Source organism: Manis javanica, chromosome 4, assembly GCF_040802235.1.
Source record: "Manis javanica isolate MJ-LG chromosome 4, MJ_LKY, whole genome shotgun sequence".
Classification (NCBI taxonomy): domain Eukaryota; kingdom Metazoa; phylum Chordata; class Mammalia; order Pholidota; family Manidae; genus Manis; species Manis javanica.
In genome coordinates, this window is record NC_133159.1 from 163,402,632 (window position 1) to 163,425,258 (window position 22,627).

Consider the following 22,627-nt stretch of genomic DNA (forward strand, 5'->3'; position numbering starts at 1 on the left):
AGACTTAATTTGTACATCTGCTTTGACAGATTTTTTTTCCCTTTAAAAACAAGTCTATACATTATCCAAGTTTGAATAACACTTCCTGGTTTATTTTTTTCTAATTGAAACAAATGAGACTTCTCATCAACTAAAAATGTAACCTTTCTAAATGTCCTTTTGGTGCCTAAAGTTTCTTCTGGAGTCTTTAAACTTGTCACAGACTGTTCTTAATTGAAGGAATTCTCAAGACCCCCATAAAGACAGATGTATATTTAGAGATCTAAATGTCAAATGTCGATGCTAAATGTCTTTGTTTAGTTCAATAAAAAATAACCCAAAAATCTGAATTACATATATACACTGAAAAGCTGGAAAAGTTACTAGATAAGCAATATTTGCTATTGCAGCCTTCATTCTTGACAAAAGATTCTTTGGAAGGAGTAAGGTCAATATATTTTATCCATATATGTGCTTTCTAAACTTCTCTTCTTCAAATCAAGCAGGGCTAGCAATATAGTAGAACAATGTCTAAAAGATGTGTAAAAAGTTGAAAAGCTGCTTTGAATACAACTCTATCAGCTGAAGAATCTTAAACTGGTCAAATGTGGAAGAGACTTGCAAAACGTGTTAATACCGCAACCAGCTTACAAACTATCCTCCTGCTAGTAAAACTTTGTCAGAGCTTGCCTTTCACTTGGGCACTGAAATCTTATGGTTGGTTCAAAGATAAAGCAAAGACTAAGAAACTTTTTGGCTGGACAGGTCCAGCTTCAGAGTGCATTCCAACAATGCTCATAAATCCTACAATGTAACAAACACAACTATTGTACCCCCAAAGGCCAAGCAAATTCTGCTGAAGTCAACCAAAATCAAATGGTTCAAAATTCATTAATAAGCCAGCACTGTTTTATGGACTTAAAGATTCATTTCCTCCACCTCAGGGGAGTTACTGCCACCTTCATTAGTCCTGTACTTAGTTAGATACAAGCTTCTTTTCTAAATCAATGAAAGAAAAAAGACTGCAAAGAAAGTGTAATTCGTTTTTTAGCAAGCTCTTCAACATGCAGCATCAGAGTTATTTGTTAAAGTTAAGATAGCACCTAATTTTGTTTTCCTTCTCAAGATTTATCTATATTCCAAGGTCTATCAAGTAACAAAAGGACTTACTTACAGGAAACAATACCCAATGAAGCATGAACTCTTACAGACAGAAGATGAAACAACTACAGTCTGGGATAACTGTTCAAAGTTGAACATGTTCAGAAAGGAGAAGAGAGGGAAACAAAGCTCCCAGTGACCCTCAACTGAATTATCAAATTAAATACAAATTTAGAAAGTACTCAAAGCCAAAAACTATGCAAGATTTATGAAGCTCACAACTCTTCACTCTACATAAAATTTTGGAAGTGGGAGGTCTATGTCGGGACTTCTGTCACTGAAAGTGAAAAAAATTCAAGTAAGTCAGACAACCTCAGATAAAGACAGGTAGATCACCCAGTTTCTGGGTATACTAATAAAATTCAATAGTTACAACAACAAATAACAAAGTATATTTTCCTTGGTTAGCAGTAACTACTACTCACCTGCTTGTGTGCATGATCATAGGAGTTTATATGGTTGTCAAATTCCTGATGTTTCTGGTACTGTTTATCACAGAGTTCACAGTAAAAGTTGGCTCTGAGGTCTTCCAAGGCTTTGGCAATTGCCTTCTCTTTGTCAACATAATCCTATTAAGAACCACAAAATAAAAACAAGAAATGAACTTGGTAGAATTTTACGTGAATGTTGTAGAGCAGTGTTACCTACTTTACATAATGTTTAGTGGTGCCAGTAAAAGCTGGATGGAACACAAATTGGTGGAGTACCTTATGGGCGGTAGTACTAATAATTATCTTCAAATAAACAAATGTTCAAGAGGTTTAATTTTACTTTCTCTTTCGGAAGTATGGTGGACTAGAAACTGGCATCCCCTACTTCTACTCCTGGTTAAAAACCCACCAACCAACCAGAAATATAAAACACAATTTTTATTGCATTGCAGGGGCTAAAAAAATAAAAGTGAATCCCCAAGAGGGACGATAGTAGAAGAGAACACTAAACAAGACAAAATCAACTATAATCTGAAACTGAAAAGACTTTAATGGGTAAGGACTCTCCTAGGACATGTGGATGACACTGGAGCTTGGGGTCTGAGCAATATTGGGGAGTTAAACCTGAGAAGCCTCATTAATAAGCAAAGGAACCTGAAAGTAGGCTGGAGATATCCCAGGATCTCTGGATTGTGGCATGGAGGATATAAAAAATACTTTCAGAATGCATCTTCAATTTTGGCTCTAAAAATTTCCCTAGATTAAGATCAATAAAGTATGAATTACAAAGATTAACTATAGACACACAGAGAAATAAATCTATCACAAGTGAGAGTCACAGGAAATAAATAAGATTCAGGCACCCAAGATCTCAGATACTGGAACAGTCTATTGCAGAATATAAAGTAACTATAAAATGTTTAAAATATGAAATGGAATTACAAAAATAAACAAACATAAAACTATAAAAAAACTAGGTAGACTATAGTAAGAACCAAATATTAACAGCTGAAAAACCTAAAAGAAACTTTAAAAACCCATCAACAACTTAGAGGACAGGTTAAAAAACAGACTAGATACAGCTCAAAAAAGATGTAGTGGTGGGAGTAAAGATGTTTTGTTATCAGATAGTAGCAATGGTGATACATTCTTGTGAATATACTAAAAACCACTGAACCATACACTTTAAAAGGGTGAATTTTATGCTATGTGTATTTAAAAAAAAGGATGTAATAAACTGGAAGAGAAGTTGAAATTACTAAGAATGTAGCACAGAGACAAGGAAACAGGTAATATGAAAAAGAAGTTAGTAGCCATGTAAATCAGAGTAAAAATATTAACACATGTATAACTGAAATCCTAGAAAAAGAGAACTGAGAACATAGACGAGAGAAAAATATTGAAGATATAACGGCTGAGAATTTTTCCAAACCAACAAAGACAAAACTCTATAGATATAGGAAGCACAAAGTACACCACAAAGGCTAAATAAAAACATGCACCTAGACACACTCTGGTGAAACTACCAGGTAGATAAAAGACAATGAAATCATTAAAACTACACAGAAAAAAATTAAAGATCACCCACAATTAGACTGACAGCAGATTCAAAGGCAACAACAGAAGGTAGAACGGTGTAGTGTGGTTCAGTGTACTCAGAGAAAACACATTTTCACTTATATACCAAAAGAAAGTATTTTTCAGAAACAATGAAATGAAAGCCTTTCTAGATAAAAAGACTCTACCACCAATAGACTCATTAAAAGGATCTTGTTAAAGTAGTATTTTTGAAATCACAGACTATGACCTATTAGTGGGTCATTACACTGACTTAGTAGATTGTAACAGACAAGAAAAAGGAAAAAAGAACAGAAAATTATAAAGTGTACTTCACATAACATAGGTAAATACTGTCCTGTAGAACTTTCATTTCAGTTGCATATATTGTGATTGCAATATTAAATATAGTTCTTACAATGGACTTGAAAGTCACTGTTCCTTAAGAATGTACTTTAGGGAAAAAGGAAAATTACACCTTTTTCCTTTAGAAATACTAAAAGCAAATGGTAAGCATAGAAATTAATAAATATACACATTAATAAAAATAACAATAAAACACTACCACCACCTACCTAGTTTGCAGGACAGAAAAGGGATAAAAAGCAAAATGGTAGCTGATACAGCCACACATAATGGGAGAGGGTTTTCAAAGTTCAAAGTGTTCTAGAGTCCTACAGACTGTAATGGAGTTAACCTTAGGTTTTGTTAAATTAAGCATAATTTATATAACATTCCAAGGGTAATTACTAGAAGAATAGAACTAGTAAAGAGGGAAAGAATAAGTAAACTTTGATTTTATAAAGCTAAGATAGGACAATTAGAAAAATTAGGAAAATAGAAGTAAAAAGACAATAGAAGCTGATTTGTAAGCAATTAAAAAAAGTAAATGTATTAAAAACTGTCAGAAAAAAATCCAACTACAAGCTGATTACAAGAGATATTCCTAAGACATGAAGACTTAGAGATTTGAAAGCTACTGGGCAGAAAAAGGTATGTCAGGCAAATACTAACCAAGAAAAAGTTGGAGTAACTAATATTCAGCTTTTCAGACTTTAAGGCAAAAAGTATTACTTGAATCTTTGGCGAGTTATAGATTTAAATATTATGAAGCTATTTTTCAAATAAGCTGCACTGCTAATTTTGAAAAACAACACTGATATGCTGGTTATTTGTTAGTCTTAATGAAGACTGGGCTGAAAACTGAGGGCCTGACCCAAAGAGGTGGTCCATTTTACCTCAGCAGTTTCACTTAAAAAATAGTTATCACAAGATATCTCAAAGTGAGTTGAGTATATTCATTTGCTATAAGGTAACACAAAAGAATGAGGGGAAAGGAATGATAAATGATTATTTCTTTTTATTCATTTTGTTATCATTAATCTACAATTACATGAAGAACATTATGTTCACTAGACTCCCCCCTTCACCAAGTCCCCCCAACAAACCCCGTTACAGTCACTGTCCATCAGCATAGTAAGATGCTGTAGAACCACTCACTACTTGTCTTCTCTGTGTTGCACATCCCTCCCTATGCACCCCCCCCATTATACATGCTAATTGTAAGGCCCCTTTCTTTTCCCCCACCCTTATCCCTCCCTTCCCACCCATCGATAAATGATTATTTGACAGTCTTTTACAGCAGGGTAAATGCATTACTCTCAAAATGAGTAGGCTCCTTGTAGTTAACAGATCTAAAGATAAGTCACATTTCAAAAGGCTTACATAAGCCTTCCTTCTATACTGTTTTTATCTTCTGGATACACTTTCAAAGCACCTCTATCATCTACCATTTCTTACATGAGCTACCTCATCAGTAAGCAAGAAAAAGTTGCTCTATTTTATAGAATGCCAGTATTGAACTACGTTGGATCAACTTATTAAAACTAAAGAATAAATATATAGCATATTATTTTTGCCCATTCTATCCTTCAAAATAATTTTCACTAAGTATCCTGGGCAGTTTCATATTCTTTGGCTGTTAAACAACTTGGGGATGTTCTTCCTTACTACTGCTGGCTTTCCCAACCTCCCTTAAATGAGGGGTCAGACATGTGATCTTTAACTTCTTCCTTTCAGGTGCACCTGCGTGTAAAAGCAGGTGCCAAGTGGAATCCATCTTCTAGCAATGGTGGCTGCATAAGTATATTTTGTTTTTTACTTAATTCTGTAAGATACTGTTTTTTATAATGTTTACATAGATTTGAAAAAAGAGATTAGAAGACTGGTTTTAGAAAAAACACAAAATCCAACTGAATACTGATTATAAGGAATTCCTTATTGCACCTCAGGCCTTTCAACGGGCATCACTCCTTCCTAAAGTACTTTCTCTGAATATTTTCTTTCTAGGAAAGAGTCTTTGGATGATGAACTAATTTTTTTATCTGAAAATTATCAATTTTTATCTATTTTTAAGATATTTTTCATGGGTGTAGTAGTTTGCTGTAGGCAAATTCAAGATTTCATTAGATTCTAACAGAATTGACATTACATTCTGACTTTCTTATTATTCCAACAGTTCTTCCCACATTATGCATTTTTCTTAGGTACTGTACAGTTTCAACAGGATTTGCCTTTGTGTAGAATTTTTTAAAAATCTTGCTTGAAATTCGTTAGGTATACTGAATATGTAGGTTGTACATTTTATCAATTCTGGAATCTTCTCTTTGAACACTGTCTCTGCCCTCTTTTTCTTTCTTTGTAGAGCTCCGTCTAGACATGTATTTAAAGCTTCTCATTTTTTATCATCCAACTCTTAACCTCTCTCACATATTTTCCATTTCTCTCTTTTTGCTCTCCCTCTCTCCACTTTTTGCTGCACTCTGGATATGTCTTTAAATACATTATAATTTAATATTCAACTTTGTGTAACCTGCTATTAAATCCTCTCATTTAATTTTTATATGGTCTCGTCCCCTTTGCCCATTATCTCAATCCCTTTTATTTCTTTAAACACATTAAATATGCTTCTCTTATGTGCTGTATCTGAGCTGAAAATTCCAGTATCTTAAGTCTTAAGGAGTCTGATTATATTCTTCCCCCCCTCCACTAACTCCAGCCCACAGTGTCTAGTTTCTTGGTTGGGCTTGTGATAGGCCTATGATCTCCTATTTCAGGAGCTTTATCTGTGAGTTCTTTAAAGCTGAACTTAATCTAGAGAAGTTTGAATTTGCTTCTTCCTCAGGGTACTATGTGCCAGAGACTACTTTAAGCCATGTATTTAATTTACTCTTAAAATGTCACTGATTATCTTATGTCCCATTAAAAAGGAAAAAAAGACAGAAATAAAACCATGGTAGTTAAACTTTAATTAATTCAGAAAACTAAGCCATCATCTCCTGGAATCCACCCCACTTCTCTCTCCATCTATTGGGACTTTAGTAACATTACATTAAACTCTCGGATATTATCACACATATCTTAGATACTCTGTTCTGTTTTTTCACCTTTTCTTTCATTTCAGATTAGATAATTTATATTGACTTATCTTCAAATTTGCTGATTCTTATTTTCTGCTCTATCTAGTCTGCTGATAAGCTCATTCAAAGGACTCTTCATCTCTGATATTGTATTTTTCCTTTCTTTCTGGGTGATTTATTCCATTACTATGACTTTAAAATCAGCAATATGCTAGATACCTCCTAAACCTATATATATCTCCTGTTGAGACCAATTCCTCCCATACTCGATTAGAGTAGTTTAGTGGTCCTCTCCACTGAATGTGTATTAAGCACCACAAACTTAAGATGCTCCAAATTCAGCTCATTCCATCCAATTTATTCTTTATTGATTACATATGGAAGGTATTGATACATGTGGAAGATACAATAGGAACCAGTTCTTTAAATGACCAATTAAAGCAAGACAGAAGAGAGTTAAAATGGTGTTAAAATATTCCAAAGATGTTATGTTGTCCATGAGGAAAGCAAAGTAAAATATAGTATGTATATTGCAATTTCTAGGGACCTGCTAAACAAGAGCACACTATTCTCAGTTTAAAGGAGAAGAAAGAGAATGAAAAATTAACACAAAGGAATGAAGAAATAAAGAGGAAACGAAGCAGGGGGAATAAAAGACAAGAAGAGAAGACAAAAGATGGCAGACTTAAATCCAAATACCAGGAATGCAATATATCATGAGCGTTTAATAATGTAACTGTCAAATCACTGTATTGTATACTTGAAACCAATATAATACTATATATCAACTATACTTCAATTTAAAAAATTTTAAATATACCACACATTAACTATACTTAGATTAAATGTTTCAATTAAGAGATTAGAGAAAAAAAAGAATGGAATGAGTAGATAAAACATCCACAAATAATGTATCAAACGTTGATTATAAGAGCTTTCTAAAATATAATCACACAGAATAACTAGAGAAAAGGGATGGGGAAGATGTATCAGAAAATAAAATAAAACTGTCAAAATTGAGTATCAGACAAAAGGACTTTAAAGGCAAAAAAAAAATCACTTTACAGTAATAGGTTCGATCCACTAACAATTGTAAAGTTGTATGTAGATTCAAAATATGTAAGCAAAAATGCCAATGCTACAAAGATTAATGAAGAATATCCACCATCAGTGGGATTAATATTCCTTTCAGTAATTGATACTAAATTCGCTAAGGATATAGCTGATTCAAACAAATGCAATATGCATAAAATTACACCCAACTGGAAGATACTCTTTTCAAGTACACATCGAACATTTAAGAAAACTGATCACATTAACACACTTCAAACTTATATTATTCTGTCTATACTATAAATTAGAAATCACTAAAAGTTAGAAAAAAAAGCTAAATTTGGTAATTAACAACTACTTCTAAATAACTTAGTAGTCTAAGAAGAAATCATAATCAACCAGAATATAAAATGGATACATAAAAATGACAGCTCAACTGATGTTGCTGAAATGACAACAGTGAAGGAAAGGAAATAGCATAAGTGAAAAGCTGAAAATTAGTGCACTATGCATATGACTTCAGAAATTAGTGAAAAGAAAATAGAGTATGGTAAAAACACAGAAATTAAAGGAAAATAATCAAAGGACACACTTGATTACATTATAAGTTGGTTCTTTGAAATGTTAGTAAAGCCACCAACTTGATAAAATTTATCGAGAAAAAAAGATGCCCAAACTTTTAGAAATAAGAATAGAGCTGAGATAGTATAAAGATTAACTTAAACGGCAAGAGGATAATATACACAATTTTATAAATTTGCAAACTTACAAATTGATGATAGTATTTCAAAAACCATGCTCTCTGATTAATTCAATTCCATGTATCTGAGGGCAAGCAACAAATAAAAAAGTCCAACGAAGAAAACACCAGAATGAGGCAAGACAATTTTTTAAAGCATTCAACAAGAAATAATTTCAAACTGTGTCCAAATTACTATAGTGTCAAGAAAGATAAGAAATAATCCCCAAGTCATTTTATAAGGATAGTGCAATCTTGTTATTAAAACCTGACAAGACATTACAGGGTAGGAATAGAAAGCAGCAGGATTCTTACTCATGGACACAAATTCAGATCCTAAACAAAACATTAGTAGTCTAAATTTAGCAATATGTAAAACAGATAACATATCAATGTCCAAACTAGTCTTAATTCATGAATGCAAGGCTGATGTAACATTACAAAATCAGCATAATTTATAATAAAAACTAGAGAAAAATTGTATCAATGTCTTGATACAAAAAAGGCAGTTTGCTAAAGATTAATCTTCCATAAACAAACTCTTAAACTTATAATGTAAGGAACTTGCTAACCTGATAAAGGATATACATAAAAAACTTATACAGCACACATTGTAAGCTTTCTCTTTAAGAATGTACTCTATCTGTAACAACAAAGCAAAAACCGAAGGAACAAAACAGCAGCAGACTCACAGAACCTAAGAATGGACTAATAGTTACCAAAGGGAAAGGGACTGGGGAGGATGGGTGGGAAGCGAGGGCTAAGGGGGAAAACGGGGTATTACGATTAACACACGTAATGTAGGGGGTTGGGGACATGGGGAAGGCAGTATATACAGAGAAGACAAGTAATGATTCTATAGCATCTTACTATGCTGATGGACAGTGACTGTGATGGGGTATGTGGGGGGGACTTGGTAATAGGGGGAGTCTAGTAACCATAATGTTGTTCAAGTAATTGTACATTAACAGTATCAAAAAAAAAAAAAAGAATGTACTCTATCACCACAGTAACTTAACATTGTACTGGAGTATCTAACCAGCAGAGTAAGGAAGAAGGGAAGGAGGAGGAACAGAAAGAGAAATGGTGGAAAAGAATAAAGAAACAGAAGAGTGGTAAAGGGAGGGATGGAGAAAGTAAGAAAAGTTATAAGAACTAGAAAGGATGACACTGTAATGTCGTAATTTGCAGATAATATGTAGAAGACCGAACAGACTCTTCAGATACTAAACTTTTATTAATAGTACTAATAGAAGGTTGCTAGATACATTTAAAAAAAAATCAATTCATTTCTGTACATCAGCAACTGAACAGAAAATTTAAACAATACTAGGATTTGGGGTGTAAATGTGACAGCAAAGAAAAACAACTTTTCCTCTTGGATATCACACAAAAGCAAAATGATGATATGATCTGGAGAATGAAAAAAAATGCATAACGGAAGTTAAGCTACTTATAGAAACTTCAAGTGGGGAAATGCAGCAGAAGCCAGACAAGGTCAAGTGAGCAGTGAAGAAAAGCCAAAGGTGGCAGATTTCAGAAAACAGCAGCAAAATATATTTCACTAGACAAAGGGCTCACTGATATACCTACATACTCTTGCACTCATTAAGAGCTCCTGAACTCTAGGAAGAGAAGAGGGAAGAAGGTGGGTTGGAACGATGGTGAAATTTACTGGTGAAATTTACGTGCAGTTCAAATACATACAAGATAAAAAGTTCTGTCCAATCACGGCAGAACTAAGAAAAGGCCATCAAAAAATAGCCAGTGAAGGAAGATCCCTTCAAATATAAAAGGCCAACAAAATACATCAGTTTTCATTGTACATGAAGGGTCACATTGTGTGCCAGTGAAAACAGCCCCCAAACAGTAATCAAGACTGTATTGTAGCAAAGTTATTGAATCTTAAAGATAAAAACGACTCCTTTGAGCAGCTGGACAAAACAATCAAGGGGGAAATCAGCCCCACCTTTGATTTCTTCAGTATTACATTCAATTCCAGGAGTCACTGGATACAAGACATCTAACAGAAAGAAAGTATTAACCAAGGATTTTATAGTATCTTTCAAATATAAAGAGTATACATACATATATATGGAAGTTTGTATATATACATATACTTATGTTTATATTTGTAATTGCTTAGATAATTTTTATTGGTTCAAAATTATTTTAAGTATATAAAATATGTATTATACTGAATTAGATATAAATTAAAAAATATAATTACTTATGTATTTTTCTGACCTATAAAATTAATTCAGGAAATACTGTTTGTACAACACTTTTTAAAGAGGTTAGTAGGATATAAATTGAGAAAAAACTCAGTAGTAGGAATGACAAGCTGCTTTGAATATACAGTTGACTCTTGAACAACAACATAAGTCTGAACTGTGTGGGTCCACTTATACACCAATCTTTTTCAATAAATACTGTACAGTGATATAAATATATTTTCCTTAATAACATATTCTCCAATTTACTGTAAGAATATAGTATATATATAACATACAAAATATGTGACTGATTGTTTATGTTAGTGGTAAGGTTTCCATTCAACAGTAGATTAGTAATTAATCTGGGAGGAGTCAAAAGCTACATACGGTTTTTCGACTGCTTGGGGGGTTGGCATCCTTAACCCCCACATTGTTCAAGGGTCAACTGTATTTACACATAGATTCATTAAAAAATGTGGGGCTAGTAGTCACCCCTAGAGGAGCTCCCAGATCAGAATGTACATATATATTATATGCCCTCACAAAACACAAATGGTACAACTAATCTAAAAGAGTAGGTAGAAATAAGCAAGTGGCAATCAGAGTTTGCCTACTGCTCCATCTGCAAAACAGAAGTTAAGAACATCATTTAGAACTGAGTATCAAGCAATGTACATATTATAAGACTGTTCAAAATTGTATGCTACATACTCAGTAGGGTTTACTTACTAGTATTAGGTGGTAGATGAAATGAAAGGGAGGGAGTAAAAGAAGAAACAAGTTAACCTTTCACTGCTTTTCATATTTATAGTATGAAAATAATGGATACCGTCTAAAAGAAATAGAGAACAAAGGGTAATTTTACTAAGCTATAAACATACCTACAACAAAAATATAACCCAACCTACACCCATCTCTCTTCTCTCACACTCAGAAAACAGACCAGAGTCACTGACTAAAAAAGTCAGTGAAGTATAAAATAAACTGAACATGTCAGTAAAATGTAAAAATTAATTCATTAAAAATATTTTATACTGTAATGTAAAGCAAAACCCAACTCCATAATGACTATAAGAAGTACATCCCAAATAAAAGTGATTCAGAAAGATGAACATAAAAGGATGAAACTATACTAGACAATATATAAAATGAAAGCAGGAGTCAGGGTCTTATTTTCACTCAAGGTAAAATTTATACTATAAAGTTTTAAATAATAAGATAAAAAGCACCTTATAATGTCAATGAGGGCAACTCACAGTATCTAAAATTTTTTAATTATCGTAATCTAGCAGCAACAATCATAAAGCAGAAATTAGAGGAGATTTAAGGAAAACACATGAATACACTAAAGCAGATTCAAATCACCTTTCATTTAATGAGGTCAAAAGATAAAAACAAACAAGGATAAGAACACCTTAATAATATATTAATAAGTTGTGTGCCTGAAAATAGGGCACACATCTTTTAAAAACGTACTCGCAGAACAGTTACCAAAAAAAAACTATATTACAGTAGAGAGGAAACCATAATAAATTCAAAAATAGTAATAAACATAAGCAACATATATGAACACCATATAATGAATCTAGGAATAACAGCTTAAGAAGGACCTTTCTACAAATCTGCCAACTGCAGAATTTCTAGAAAAAAAAAAGAATGACAACATTATGTACCAATATATACATGCTATAGCTGAAGTATTGCTCAGGAAACACATAAAGCAATAGAATAGTAGAATCAAATAAAAGCCAAACCCTAAAGAAAATTTTATATGTATATCAGGATATATAATATTTCATATGTATAATCTTCAAAAACATACAAAGTCAAACAATACATGTTTAGGGATAAAAAACACATTGTAAAACCATTTTAAAAAGCAAGGGAAAATAATATCTCATCTTCTACAAAACCACTATTACCATGGTACAAAGACCTACGAGAAAACTAGAGTAATTTAATCTCTTGTCACTATAGTTTGTTTGTTTGTTTGTTTTATTAAGGTATCATTGATATACATTCTTATGAAGGTTTCACATGAAAAACATTGTGGTTACTACATTCACCCATATTACCAAGTCCCCCCCATACCCCATTTAAGTCACTGTCTATCAGTGTAGTAAGATGCCAGAGTCACCACTTGTCTTCTCTGTGCTATACTGTCTTCCCCATGAACCCCCCACACACCATGTGTACTGATCATTAATACCCCTCAATCCCTTTCTCCCTCCCTCCCCACCCACCCTCTCTCACCTCTCCCCTTTGGTAACCCTAGCCCCTTCTTGGAGTCTGAGTCTTCTCGTATTTTATTCCTTTAGTTTTGCTTCGTTGTTACACTCCACAAATGAAGGAAATCATTTGGTACTTGTCTTTCTTTGCCTGGCTTATTTCACTGAGCATAATATCCTCTAGCTCCATTCATGTTGTTGCAAATGGTAGGATCTGTTTTCTTCTCATGGCTGAATAATATTCCATTGCGTATATGTACCACATCTTCTTTATCCATTCATCTACTGATGGGACTCTTAGGTTGCTTCCATGTCTTAGCTATTGTAAATAGTGCTGCGATCAACATAGGGGTTGTGTATGTCTTTTTGAATCTGAGAACTTGTTTTCTTTGGGTAAATTGCAAGGAGTGGGATTCCTGGGTCAAATGGTATTTCTATTTTTAGTTTTTTGAGGAACCTCCATATTGCTTTCCCCAGTGGTTGAACTAGCTTACATGCCCACCAGTAGCATAGGAGGGTTCCCCTTTCTCCTCATCCTCACCAGCACTTGTTGTTCCTAGACTTTTTGCTGTTGGCCATCCTAACCGGTGTGAAGTGATATCTTATTGTGATTTTAATTTGCATTTCCCTGATAATTAGAGAGGTGGAGCATCTTTTCATGTGCCTGTTGGCCATCTAAATTTCTTCTTTGGAGACTTGTCTGTTCATATCCTCTGCCCATTTTTTAAAAGAGTTATACTTCCAGCAGTTTATTAAAAGGATTATACACCAACCTATGACCAAGTAGGATTTATCCTAGGGATGCAAAGTTGGCTCAACATATAAAAGTGAATCTTAATGTAGTATACTATATTAAGGGGGGGTGGAGGTGGAGAATCCCAAGATTTTTTTCGGTTGATGCAAAAAAAGCATTTGAAAAAATCCAACACCCTTTTATGATAAAAACACTCAACAACCTACACACATAAGGGTCATTCCTCAACTTGGTAAGGGCAACTATAAAACAACTCCAAGTATCATCATATACAAAGGTTAAAGATTCAAAGCCTGCCACATTAAGATTAGAACAGAGTTGTTGGCTCTTGCCATTTCTACTCAACATTACACTGGAAGTTGTCGAAAGGGCAACTAGACAGACAGACAGACAGACAGACACACACACACACACACACACACACACACAAATCTAGACGGGAAAGAAAGAAGTAAAACTATCTTTATTTGCAGATGATATATGTAATAAACCTTATTGAACTCACCAGAAAAAAAAACATAAACAAAAAATACTATTTGAGCTAATGAGACTAGCAAAGTTGTAGGATACAAGATCAATATGCAAAAATCACAATAGCATAAAGACCAACAATTTAGGATTAAATTTAACAAAAGCACAAAACCAAAACATTATCAAAAGAAATTAAACAAGATCTAAATAAACAGAAAAATATCTTACTTTCACAGATCAAAAGATTTAACACTGTGAAGATGTCAATACTCCCCAAATTGATCTACAGACTCAACATAATCCTTACAGAACCCCAGCTGACTTCCTTGTAGAATCTGACAAGCTCATTCTAAAATTCCTATAGAATTGGAATTCTTGGTGGGAACCAAGAATAGCCAAAACAATCTTGAAAAATAGTAAAGCTGGGGGGTTCACACTTCCCAATTGCAAAGCTTACTACAAAACAACAGTGATCAAGACAATGTGTGATACTGGTACAAGGACAGACATATAGATCAATGGAATACAACTGAGAAAAGAAACCCATACATCTACAGTCAAATGATTTGCAGTGAGGTGCCAAGACCATTCAATGGGGAAAGAACAGTGTTTTTAACAAACAGTGCTGGGTCGACAGGGCAGCCACATACAAAAGAAAAATTTGGACCCCGACCAAACATGACACACAAAAACTAATTCAAAACAGATCAAAGACCTAAATATAAGGGCTGAAAACTATTAAACTCTTAGAAGGAAACATGGCTGTAAATTTTCATGGCCTTGGATTAGGCAACAGGTTCGTAAATATGACATCAAAAACACAAGCAACAAAGAGAAGCAAAGAGAAAATGGGAGAAAATTTTGTAAATCATGTATCTGACAAGGGTCTCATATCCAGAATTTATATAGAATTTTCATAACTCAACAATAAAAGGACAGCCCAGTTTAAAAATGGGTAAAAGATCTAAATAGACATTTCTCCAAAGAACATATTCAAATGGCCACAAGCACATGAGAAGATGCTCAACGTTATTCATTAGCCATTAGGAAAATGCAAATGAAAACCACAATAAGATAACACTTCACACCTACTAAGATGGCTACAAAAAAGAAAGAAAACAACTAGTGTTAGTGAGGATGTAGGGAAATCAAAATCTCATACTTTGCTGGGAAGAACATAAAATGGTGCAGCTGCTTTGGATGAGAGTCTGCTACATCCTCAGAAAGTTAAATACAGAGTTACCATATCACTAGCAATTCCATTCCTAGGTATATACCCAGGAAAACTGAAAAATGTATTCACACTAAAACTTTTATCAAGATGTTCACAGCAGCATTATTTACAACAGAGAAAAAGTGGAAACAGCCTGAATGATGAAACAAATTTCAGTATGTTAACTGAATGTGATACTATTCAACCATTAATTGAAGTACTGATACATGTTATTAAGATGGATGAATCTTGAAAACATTATGCTATATAAAAGAAGTCAGGGTACAAAAGTCACATATTGAATGATTCAATGTACGTGAAATGTATTAATTTCCAAAATAGGCAAACCTACAGAGTCAGAAAGTGGATGCCAGGAGAGGTAGGAGAGAAAAAGGAATGACGGCTAAAGGGTACAGTTTCTTTCTGGGGTGATATAAATGTTTTGGAATTAATGGTGATCATTGTACAACATTGTGACTATGCTATGTCATTAAACTATATAAAAACTTAAAATACTATATAAAATAGTAAAAATGGTGAACTTTATTTCAACAAGAAAAAAATCAACTGAAAAAAAATGCAAGGGAATGAGAAACACAAAATTTAGGATAGTGCTTACCTCTGAAGGAGGAAATATGGGATGGTATCATAAAGTTATTGATAATGTTCTTTTTCTTAAACCGAGAAGACACACAAGTATCTGTAGTTATTCTTTATATCCTACACATATTTTAACAATGTTAGCAATATTTAATAAAATACTGAGGATGTCAAAATGGAACTGCAATTTTCATTTTTGTTTTTTTCTGTTAAAAGGCTGGTAGAGCTATTTGGCTTAAAACTATGTACAACTTTTATAAAAATTAAAATTAAAAAGTAAAAGAATGGAAGATGATGAAAAGGAGGCAATGAGTGTAAAGATTACTCTAAGAATTGTGATTCTAAAGACAAGTAAAAAGAGAAAATGGTAGCTACAGAGAAAGTCAATAGCGTGAGTTTTTTTAGTTTTAGTGGTTCTTTTCCCCCACAAATGAGTGAACATGTTTACTCACAACTGGAAAAAAATGAGTGAACAGTGAGGCTGCCACTATGGGGAAAAGGTATAAAATATTGATAAAAGAAGGAGGGCTCGGATCCAGAATTCACATGTAGGTAGGAATCATTACTCAACAGATGGTGGAACAGGGAAGAAATATCTAAGGATAGGAAGATATAAGCAGATGGAAGGCTCTCCACTTGAAGGTCCAAATTTTCTTTATTAATCTTTCTACATCAAGTTAAGGGAAGGTGCAGGAAGGAGAAGGGTAGCTGAAGGAAGATCAGGGCCTGAGAATCAAGTTTGAGAATGACAGCTGAGGGGACTAAGAGGCACCAGTCCCACACTGCACCACAGTAAAGAAGTAGAATTGAAAAAAAGAAGCACATGTACTGACTGGGAAGAGGCTTTTGATGAGTAGCTATGCCAAAAGGGTTAGGAAGAAAAGAACTTGGGATCAAAATACCGAGAGAAGGTAAAAATCAATCTGTGGTGCTCCAAAAATAAAAATTAAGGAGGGGCTAAGTTATTAAAGCCAAATTTCCAAGGTCCTGCAAAGGTGAAGAACAAATACAGTGAAATAAATGTGTTATAGCAGGAAGGGGAAAGGGCTTCATAAACAGTAACAGTTCAGAGTTGACAATATTTCTGAGTAAAACAACCTCATCAGTAAAATGGGGATAAACAATCCTTGTTCTACCTACCACAAACAGTTCAAATGGTAAAGAATTTCTCAGTGGGGTAGAGGGGAGAAAGGGTTTCAAAATCTAATGTGTAATCTTGTGAGGCTGTGAATTACTAAGCTATTTCATTAATATGTTTTTTACCTGACAGTGTAACTTTTGCTTGGGAAACAAAAAAATGTATTCTTTAAAATATTTATATTTCTGACAATATACCAAATAAATCTGACTTTTCCCATTATTTCAAATAATTTATTCACTCATACTTTTATTCACCTTGTATTATTTACTGAATACTTATGTGCCAGGCACTATGCAGGATAAGGCATATATATATTGGCAGACAGATAGTCCCTCTCCTCAAGGCCCTTTCTGCCTAGTACAATAGTCAGACAATAGACAAGTAACAAATAAATTATAAATTATAATAGGGTATTGTAACAGAATAAGAGTAAAGGATTTATGTAAACTGGGTAGTTAGGGACAATTTCTAATGAGTAATATTCAAGCTAAGACCTAAAGGATAAAAATCAATCATGTGCAAGGTGATGAAACACAGTGGCACCTACAGTGCCTAAGGACCGTGCTTACAGAAAGAGGGTCCAGCTCTGAACCGGAAGAACTTCAATATGTAAAGTTCAGACAGAAGAGAAGGAAACAAAGGGATCTATACAGGAGCAGCAAGAAAGATAGAAAGGAGGAAATCTAGGAAAAGTATAAAATCTTCAAAAGCAAGAAAAAAGAAAATGTCTTAAAGTCATTTGTATTGAATGCTGCCAAGAACAGAATGTGGAATAAAATAAGAATTTTTAAAAGTCGACTGGGTTTACAAGAATGGACTAATAGTTACCAAAGAGAAAGGGACTTGGGAGGATGGGTGGGGAGGGAGGGAGGGACAAGGGTGGGGAAAAAGAGACGGGGCATTACCAGTAGCATGTATAGTGTGCGGGGGCACGGGGAGGGCTGTGCAACACAGAGAAGACAAGTAGTGATTTTACAGCATCTTACTACGCTGATGGACAGTGACTGTGAAGGGGTATGCGGGGGGGACTTGGTGAAGGGGGGAGCCTAGTAAACATAATGTTCTTCATGTAATTGTAGATTAATGATACCAAAATTAAAAAAAAAAGTCTACTGAGTTTAGCAAATAGAGGTATTTTGTGGCCTTGAATAAAGTGGTCCAAGTGAAAAATGCTAAGGTCAGTATAAATGGTTTGAAGAATACATTTAAAAAGGAGTAGGGAGAAGAGACTTGTGAAGGAAAAAAGGAAGGGAAGGAATAGGAAGATTTCACATTGTAATTCCAGATAAAACGCACAAGAATTTTAATATATAGCTGTGCTCAACAAGATAGGGCAGTCCCTAGGTGCCTGAAAAGGAGGCCTTGGAATCTTGATGTAGAAGGCTAAGTTCTCCCTGTGAAAACCTCAAAGATATGTGTCTCCATCTTTGAAACAAGGACTAGAAAAACTTCACTATACCATCATCTGCTGACCCTCGAAAGTAGAAATCATCAAGAAATTCACATCTACCAGGGTATAAATGAAAGGGTCATATATAAGAGGTTGGAATTTCAGATCAGAGTCATTGGTGGACCTAAAGAATTTACACTTTGTACTCACAGCAGGAAATCATACTTAGGTATTAACATTTTAAAACCAGTCCCTATGAAGTTCTCAGGTCTGCAATTAAACACTTGAGGCTCTAGCAAAGAAAGGTACATAAGGAAGTGCCCTGTTAATGGACTCCCTCTAAAATCAAGAATGCAAGAAACTTCCACAGATGAGATGACAGTCACAACTGCAAACCACACAGGAGACAACCACTGTGAAAAAGTCAGGAGAAGCAACAAACTATAAAAACACATATTAAGTACTACAGATAACAGATTTGAAAGAAATTATAAAATAAGAACACTTGCTATGTTTAAAAAGAAAAAAGGTAAAAACAGTAACCAAAAGGTAAAAGCTGGGCATATTAAAAATCAAAAACCAAAAAAAAAGGAAAACTGGAAAATATATTTTAAGTTAAGAAAAATTACTGATTCTCAATAAAGCTGTCTTTAAAAAGCCACTGATATGTAATAAAATAGTATTTATAAGTGTTAATTGTAGAATATAAGTGGTAGGTCTATATGGGTAATTCACAGTACAGTTCTGCCCAGTTTTCTGTATGTTCAACAATTTTCATAATAAAATACTGGGGAAAATATCACTGAAGTGAAAAATAAGTAAATTGTAAGTAAGATACAGCTATAACACAGAATCCTCTATACTATCTTTCAAAAGCTTTATGCTTTTTTTTTTACATTTAAATCTTTACTCCATCTGCAACGATTATTGTATGGTATGAGGTAGGGGGTCCACATCTGTTATTTCCCATATGGAAAACCAATTGTCTCAGAACCTTTTACTGAAAAGTTCGCTCTTTCTCCCACTTATCTACAATACAGTATCAAGTGGCTAAATAAATACCTTTAGGTCTGTGTCTGGGCTCTTTTCTGTTCCACTGGTGTACCCTTAAGCCAGTATCACATTTGTCTTAATTAGCAGAGCTTTATAATAAGTTTTGATAGCTGGTAAGCAAGTCTTTCTATTTTATACTCTAAGACTGCTTTGACTATATTCTTGGCCCTTTACATTTCCACATGTATTTTGGAATCAGCTTGTCAAACCACAAAATCCTGTTGGGATTTTGATTTGACTCCAGCGTATAGGAAATTTTGGGGAAAGCAGGCATCTTTATAATATTGAGTCTTCAAATTCATGAACAGATCATTTTTTAAAAAATCTCTTTTTATTCACTGTTCTTTTGACTCTCAGTATGTTTTAATATTTTTGTTGTAAGTCCTCCATATCTCATTAGACCTATTCCTAGGTGCTTCATATTTTGCTATTACAAATGGTGACATTTTTGTAATCTCCATTTTCTAACTCTTTGTTGTTGATAAATGGATATACAAATTTAAAGTTATGATTTTGTATCTAGCATCCTGCTAAACTCTGCTATTAATCAACATAATTTATCTATAAATTCTTTTGGGTATCTATGTACATAATCATACCTGCAAACAAAAATAGTTTCGTTTCTTCCTCTCGTCTCATTTATTATATTTGTGTTTCTGCCTGTCTACCTTCCTGTGCTGCACAGGCCCTCCAGCACAATATTTAATAGAAACAATGACAGCAGGCATTCTTGTTATGTCTCCCCACCTCAAAAGGAGAGCTTTCAATGCTTCAATATTAAGAATAATGTCTCCTATATGGAATTCCATAGGCATTCTATCTGGTTAAAGTCCTTTTTTTATCAAGTTATACAAGACTTTATCAGGAATGAATGTTGAATTTTATATAATGCTTTCATTTTTGCATCTGTTGAGCTGATCATATAATTTTTTCCTTTAATCTCTTGATATGGTTGATTATATAAACTGATTTCAAACATTATATCCATCTTACATTTCTGGGATAACTTGGTCATGATACAGCCTAAATTGGTTCAGGTGCCTGCTAGTAGTTTTAAGACTTGCACCTGTGTTATAAATCAGAATGTCATATAAATATCCTTCTCATACTGTCCTTAGGATTTAGCACTGAGGTGGTACTAGTCTCTGATTAAATAAGCTAGGAGTTTTCATTTTCAATAACCTGGAAGGCTGTAAATTGTTGGTTAGGCCTGAAGTTATTTCTTTTATTAATTTTGACAGAACTCACTTGTGTATTTGGGCTTTATAGAAATATTTTTTATACAGATGCAATTCATTAGTTACACAATTACTGAAGTTTCTATTTCTTTCTGAGTCTATTTTAGCAAGTTATGTTTTAGGAATTTGTCCATTTAAATCTAATTTATGCGTTCAGTGGCATAAAGCTATTCAAAGTATTTTTATCTCTTGGTGCCTGCTGCATCTGTCATGGTATTTTTTTTTTCATTGTTGGTTTTGGTTTTCTGTGCTCTTTTCTTCCTTAGAATCACAAGTCCATCAGAGAACTAACTTTTGGCTTTGTTGTATGTTTTCTGTTTCATTCATTTACGCTCTTTATTATTTCTTTCATTTTACATTCTTTGGGTTTACTTTGCTGTTCTTTTTCTACCTTTCTAAGAAAAATGTGTACTTCATTTATTTCCTACCCCTCTTTCATCTATGGAAGTATTTAAGGACATCATATTGCTTTAGGTTACCCAACCAGTTTTGATTTTAGTATCTTTGTCTTTCGGTCCAAAATATTTTCCAATTACCACTGTGATGTCTTCTTTTATTGATAGGTTATATAAAAATGTGCTTCTTAATTTCCAAACCAGGGTTTTTCCTTATTACCTTTCCTTTTTTTAATTGGTTGTTTTGAAGCTTAGTAACTTGATTTCAGTTCTTTGAATTTGCTGATACTTTATGATACAGGATATGGTAAAAAAAATTTGTTTAAATAAATGTCCTATATATGTTTGAAATTTATTATTTACAGAGTGATTGGGTACACAGTTCTATATATATAACTACTAGGTGAAAATTGTTAATTGTGTCATTCAAATCTTCCCGATATCCTGTCGACTTTTTTTCTACTTCTGTCAATTCCTGAGAGGAATAATCACATCTCACACCACTGTGGAGGATATAACATTTTTCCCTGTAGTTCTGTCAGTTTTTGCTCCCTATGTTTTTTACGGTACAACATCTTTTAAAAATAAATCTTTTTTCTCTCTTCGTACCTTAAGTTTCATGACCAAAATCAGTTTCTGTATAACAATCCTAAGTAAACCTGTTTTTTATCTTCAAATTTACCTATTTTATGTAAAGACTGGCCATATTACAGTATCTTAAAAGGCATGTTCCCTGGTCAGTCTTTTTGAATGTTAATTTAAACATGTTCTAAGCTACAGTTTTATACAACTAGTCCCTTACAAAAGGAAAACACTTTAGTTCTCAATTTGTTATTCTTATAATATCTCACCCACTAAAAAAGAAAAGGCTTACCAACAGGTATCAAGCTCTCAAAGGACTCTTAAATAACAATCTTTACTGTTACTACTACCTGTATACCAGGCACTGGCCATCTTCCCTGCAGACTTACCAAGTGGTTATTATCTCTGTAATTTTTACAAAGGCAATAAACAAGAAAGAAACAGAAATCTGAGACCTACTGCTAATCATCAGCAAATGTTAAACAAATGCCATCATCAAGAATGGCTTTATTTAAGTACCTTGTACTTCTGTCTCAATTCTTCCGTGTCTTCTTTTTCCACTTCTAGGACACGGCGCCGTTCGGTAGCATCTTCGGCATAATCAAGCTTAACAAAAATAAATTTAATTAGCCTTAATTCCTACAGTGCTCCCAGTTAGCTATTAAAAAGTCATCTGTACAACTATAGCATTGTATGAAAATAATAAACTTTGTATTTGCTCAGCTACCTCTTGCTTTATCATCACCCCACAGAGAAAATAACATGCAAAATAGCTCATTAGTTCTTTCATGCTGGTGGTTCCCAAGAGGCACATGTGATGATAACAGACTTTAACTCTATTCAAGGCCAAAGAATTAGGAGTAAATGAAGAATATTATTTTAGGCAATGAGAAGAAGGTATCACAGATTACAGCTATACACAGCTTCTACCACAGCAAATATTTTAAGACATGAGCTACACTGCCTATTTAAATGAGAGTCAGAGTCTAGGTTTCAGTTTGATCTTG

General features: G+C 33.7%; 1 protein-coding gene across 9 annotated transcripts in view; it reads right to left on the minus strand.

Moving 5' to 3' along the window:
• The window catches only part of GPATCH8 (G-patch domain containing 8), a 100,868-nt gene that overhangs the window by 18,940 nt on the left and 59,301 nt on the right, over positions 1-22,627 (minus strand). For all 9 annotated transcript variants that reach the window (XM_073236229.1, XM_073236238.1, XM_073236233.1 and 6 more), the window contains 2 exons: positions 22,140-22,226; positions 1,566-1,709 (listed from right to left, as the gene is read on the minus strand). In XM_073236229.1, the coding sequence (XP_073092330.1) occupies positions 1,566-1,709; positions 22,140-22,226 (231 nt within the window). The remainder of the gene's footprint in view (positions 1-1,565; positions 1,710-22,139; positions 22,227-22,627) is intronic.